This window comes from Telmatherina bonti (assembly GCF_933228915.1).
Source record: "Telmatherina bonti genome assembly, chromosome: 15".
NCBI classification, from domain to species: Eukaryota; Metazoa; Chordata; class Actinopteri; order Atheriniformes; family Telmatherinidae; genus Telmatherina; species Telmatherina bonti.
This window is the reverse complement of record NC_136613.1, coordinates 37,446,753-37,452,655: the sequence shown is the minus strand read 5'-3', so window position 1 is coordinate 37,452,655 and position 5,903 is coordinate 37,446,753. Positions and strand designations below refer to the sequence as shown.

Sequence of the window (5,903 nt, the reverse complement as noted above, 5' to 3'; positions counted from 1 at the left end):
CGGGGATTCTCGCGTCTCTCCCCGCGCACTCAGGTGTTGAACGTCCTCCTGATCAGGCGGAATAAAGACTAATTAACAGCTATTAATTATCCTGCCGCAGCTCCACGCGCGCGCACAGAGATAAGAGGAATTCTCCAGAGTCCCAACCTGAAACACGGAGCTCGCGGTGGAGGTGCGCGCGCTCCAAGGTGGAGGATGTGGAACACACACTGTCTGGTTTAAATAAAATACAGCTGGTTGGTTGTGAAACACTGTCGCACACGCGCGCACACACACACCGCAGTGTTTTCAGAACCAGGTCGCAGTCTGATGTGGGTTCTGGAGGGTTTGGCTGCTTATACTGGTTCTGGTCTGGTTCTGTTTGGTTCTGGTGGACCGGAAGTGAAAGTTTAAAAAGAAACAATTTGACAGTTTGTTGTTTTCCTGCACGCGCACACGCGTGCGTACCAGCGGTGAGCACCTCCTGTTTGGCCTCCTCGCGCTCAGAAACCTCTGACATCACTGGATGTCGTCATTCTGTCCAAAAGTGTCCCGGTCAGTGATTGGCCCGCTGCGCCGCGGATGGTTCTGATGCTCCGCGGGTTGGAGAGAGTGTGTGAGAGTGTGTGTTCTCATGTGTGAGGACTTGCTGTCATCCAGCGGTGAGAAGCCTGAGAGCAGCGCGCGCGCAGTCCCTCCCGGTGACCATGCCGCGCCGTGGATCCTCCACGCAGCCGGGATGTCCACAGTGTGAGAGTTTCTTCCAGCAGCACGCGGCCACGTCTGGAGAGGACATGTGTGTGTTTTAGTGTTTCCTGCACTCACCCGTGGATACAAACACGCGCGCGCACCGCCAGAGGAAGGTCGGCAGGTTGTGATGGAGGAGCAGCGGGACAGCAGCGAGGCGGAGAGCGTGTCTCCGTCCCCCATCCTCCCCCCCCAGGCCCACCGGAACACCAACTTCTTCATAGACAACATCCTGCGGCCGGACTTCGGCTGCCGGAAGGAGCGCGCGGGGGGGCACAGCTCCGGGCGCGAGCGCGTCCACCCGGGGATCAGCAGGCCGAGTCTTCCCGGGACGCCGAGCCAGGACTCCAACTGCAGCAGCGACAGCTCCTCCTCCTCCTCCTCCTCCTCCGCCTCCTCCTCCTCCTCTTCCCTGGCGAGTCCCAAACGGAGCAGCGGAGGCGGCGGAGGTTCCGCGGCCGCAGCGGGCTCCACGGAGAGCGGCGTGAAGGCGGAGGAGAGGCCGGGAGGTGGCGGGGAGAACACCTCCTCCTCCTCCTCCCTGGTGGTGGCGGCCACGGCGGAGAGCCAGCCGCTGCTGTGGCCCGCGTGGGTCTACTGCACGCGCTACTCCGACAGGCCCTCATCTGGTAAGGCGACACGTCCAGACAGCCGCGCGTGCACAGGACACAACACTTTTATTCTTTTATCAGTCATATTTACAGACATTTTTATTAGACTTTATTTACATCATTTTAATACTTTTATTTAAAAGGAAAAATAAAAATGTTGTTTTTTTTTTCCTTTTCCCACAAAAATACCAGCCAAAGGTTTCCTGCTTTTCCTTTCTGTGTTTTACTAAAACAGAAAATGTGATGGGAAGGGCTCCGCGTGCGTCCGCGTGCGCGGGCTCCAAAGCGGCCCCGAATCATTAAAATCTTTTCCAACAAGCTGGATGATCAGGAGAGGGACAGACAGACAGACAGACACAATAAATTCATTTGAGAATTAAACTAAAACAAGAAGAACTGGGTCTGGTTCTGGTTCTGGGTCTAGGGGTCTGGTTCTGGTTCTGGTTCTGGTTCTGGTTCTGGGTCTGGGTCTGGTTCTGGTTCTGGATCTGGTTCTGGTTCTGGTTCTGGGTCTGGGTCTGGTTCTGGGTCTGGTTCTGGTTCTGGTTCTGGGTCTGGTTCTGGGTCTAGGGGTCTGGTTCTGGTTCTGGGTCCGGGTCTGCTGAGTGGGAGGCTGCTTCTGAGTTTGACGAGCAGTAAAAACATCCCGAACAAAGAGCAATGGGAAGGGAAAATGTTTTCCAGTCAAACCAGTATGTGTCCCAGTTAGAAACTGGTTTCAGCGGTGAAACCAGTTTCTGGTGATTCCTGCAGATTCACAGGAAATTCCGTAAATTTCAGCTGATTTATCACACATCTGTGTTTTTATTGGCATCTTAAAGCTCCGGGATTTAAATCAGGTGTAATAAATAATAAACAATAAATGATAAATCATAATAAATAATAAACAATAAATGATAAATCATAATAAATAATAAACAATAAATGATAAATCATAATAAATAATAAACAATAAATGATGAATCATAATAAATAATAAACAATAAATGATAAATCATAATAAATAATAAACAATAAACCATCATAAAAACTGCATGATGGATGTGGAACACCAGACTGGACCGGGTCGGTCTGCAGGACCGAACTCCGGCTGGTTTTTATTATGAGACCAGAGAGAAAATATATTTTAGTCATAAGAAAAAATTCTAAATAAATTCCAATTTTCTCTTCTATTATTATTATTATTATTATTATTATTATTATTATTATTATTATTATTATTATTATTATTATTATTACATGACAAGCAGGATTTATTTTTTTTAATAATAATTGAATGAATATCGACTGCACGGTGGAACAGTGGTTAGCACTCACAGCAAGAAGGTCACTGGTTCGATCCTTGGCTGGGGAGGGGTTTCTGTGTGGAGTTTGCATGTTCTCCCTGTGTATGCGTGGGTTCTCTCCGGGTTCTCCGGCTTCCTCCCACCATCCAAAGACATGATGTTAGGTTAACTGGTTACTCTAAATTGCCCCTAGGAGTGTGTGGTTGTGTCTGTGTGTCCCTGCGATGGACTGGCGAGCTGTCCAGGGTGTACCCTGCCTGTCGCCCAAAGCCGGCTGGGATAGGCTCCAGCTTATCAGGTGAACCCTGAAGTGGATTAAACTGTTTAGAAAATGAATGAATGAATAATTGTTGTTTAATAAACGATTTTTTTTTTTTTTTTGCTATGAGTTTATTTTCATAAACTCAGCTTGTTTAACTTTAAACTTTTTATTTTTTGACATCAGTTGCATAATTTCAGATTACTTAAATATTTTATAATTTAATTATTTTAAACTGTAAATTAGTTTAAAAAGCAGCAACTAATTCTGTATTTTATGTTTTTATCTGTGAGCAGCTTAAATGGATTAAAGGTGGTTTAGTTTCACTTCGTCACATGTTGCAAAATATCTAAATATATATCAGATATCAGACAATAATAATTAGCTGCAACGTTATTGTCCGTTACTCACACGCGCACATGCTCTTTATTTCCCTGTCCGTCTAATAATAATAATAATAATAATAATAATAATAATAAGAAGAAGAAGAAGAAGAAGAAGAAGAAGAAGAAGAAGAAGAAGAAGAAGAATGTATCATCATCATTATTATTATTTAATTATAATTATTATAATTATATTCTTCTTCTTATTCTTCTTCTTAATATTCTTATTATTCTTATTATTCTTATTATTATTAATAATAATAATAATAATAATAAGAAGAAGAAGAAGAAGAAGAAGGAGGAAGAAGAAGAAGAATACTAATAACAATGTATAAACATCATCACCATCATTATTAATATCATTATTTGATTATATTTATATTCTTGTTCTTCTTCTTATTATTATTATTATTATTATTATGATTATTATTATTATTGATAAAAAAAAATAATAAGAAGAATGCATTATCATCATTATTATTAAATTATAATTATTATGATTATAAATATATTATTATTCTTATTCTGACGTCAGCACTGTGTTTTGGGTCGTGCACCGTGACCGCGGCGCGCGTGTCCCGTGACGTGCCGTCGCGCGCTGCATATTCATGTCCCCGCTCTGGTCCTCCGTCCTACTGCAGGTCCAAGGACCCGGAAACTGAAGAAGTCCCGGAGCGGGAAGGAGGACAAGCGGCCGCGCACGGCCTTCACGGCGGAGCAGCTGCAGCGGCTGAAGACGGAGTTCCAGGTGAACCGGTACATCACGGAGCAGCGGCGCCAGGTTCTGGCCCAGGAGCTCAGCCTGAACGAGTCCCAGATCAAGATCTGGTTCCAGAACAAACGGGCCAAGATCAAGAAGGCCAGCGGCTTCAAGAACGGCCTGGCGCTGCAGCTGATGGCGCAGGGACTGTACAACCACTCCACCACCACCATCCAGGAGGACAAGGAGGACAGCGACTGAGCCGAACCGGGACCGAACCTCCGCAACACTGGACGCTGTACATAGGACAGGTGCACGCGCGTCAGAGGCGCGCAGAGGTCAGAACTGGTCCGGACCTGAAACCTGCCGGCCCCCCAAAAACCAAAGATTCTCACAAACTGAGCGGAACCGGCTGAGACCGAACCGGAACCAGAGCACGCGCTCGTTCCGGTTCTGGACCCTGCAGAAGAATCAGCCAAAGACCGAGACGGTTCTGGACTTTGTCTGGACCGAGCGGGTTCTGAGAGCTGGGATGAGACACACACACACACACACACACACACACACACACACACACACACACACACACACACACGCACTTCCGGACAGTAACTATTTATTGATTTATTTTCCAGTTCCATCTGATCAGGGATCGATCTGATCAGATTCTGATGGCGGGAAAAAGGACTCTCCAGATTCATGTTTTTATTTTATTTCATTTTCTAATAAATCATTTTCATTCCTCGCGTTTGTTCGGAGCCGGAAGTGGTTTTTATTCCCATCCTGGAATCCTGGAATTCTCCTGGAAAAGCAGGTCCATGTTGCGTTCACGGTCAACAGGATCATAGTTTTTTCAACAGCAGCTTAGAAAGGAGAAATGTTTTCACATCATCATCCTCATCGTGATGAGGAGGAGCAGACCATCTGTACATTCCAGCAGCTTCTAATAAACTTTTCTACTGAAACTAAAAGCCAGTTTTCATCCCGCTGAATTTTCTCTCCTTAGTTTCTACAACAGCAGGTTTAATGTTTATATTCTCATCTCACCGGAAATGTTGGACTGAATTTTATCTCAATTACAAACATTAATTCATTTTACAGTCAAACTGATTCTTTATGTTTTAATTATTATTTCATATATGTATGTATGTATATATATATATATATATATATATATATATATATATATATATATATATATATATATATATATATATATATATATATAGATAGATAGATGTTTTGCTTTCCAGATGAAACCGACTACTTCCTGCAGCCTGGGGCCCGTCTTTCACCTGGAGCTGCTTCCTTCAGAGCCTCCGCGTATCTCAGGCCTGAAGGCATTTTTCATTTTAGTCATGCCTGCATCACATTTAAACCACTGTGCGCGTGCGTGCATGTGCGCACGCATAGCAGTTCACTATGTGCTCTAAACCCAATAGAAGCAGCTTTAATTTATATGTAAAAGAAGTAAAAAACAGTATAGATACAATAATAATAATAATAATAATAATAATAATAATATATAATAATAATAATATTAAGGGGAGAAATATAAACAAACATCTCACATAAAGCTAATAACAATCAAATTAATCTGTTCAGTCTGGAAAACACATTATTATAGAAATTATTTATCATTTTCATTAGATCATACGGAAAAGATAATTTTATAAATGTTCCGTATGTGACTTAAATAATCACTAAAATAAATACATAAAAAGAAACAAAATATCATTATTATTATTATTATTATTTTATTTATTATTATTATTATTATTAATAATAATAATAATAATAATAATAATAATAATAATAATAATAATAATAATAAAATGTTTTTCCAGGAAGGGATACATTGAGAATATTTTTTATAATGATACATATTTTATCTGTGATCAGATGATCCTGAGGAAACAAACATGTTAAAACAAGCAG

At 42.3% G+C, this 5,903-nt stretch overlaps 1 protein-coding gene across 1 annotated transcript; it reads left to right on the top strand.

Annotated features, from left to right (window-relative positions):
- Window positions 1-856: 856 nt before the first annotated feature.
- Window positions 857-4,705, top strand: LOC306766262 (homeobox protein engrailed-1a-like; the record flags this gene model as incomplete). The annotated part of the gene is made up of 2 exons (XM_079253913.1): window positions 857-1,355; window positions 3,907-4,705. 2 exons carry the CDS (start codon window positions 857-859, stop codon window positions 4,224-4,226), a joined length of 819 nt encoding a protein of 272 aa, XP_079110039.1. The 3' UTR covers window positions 4,227-4,705.
- Window positions 4,706-5,903: the final 1,198 nt, after the last annotated feature.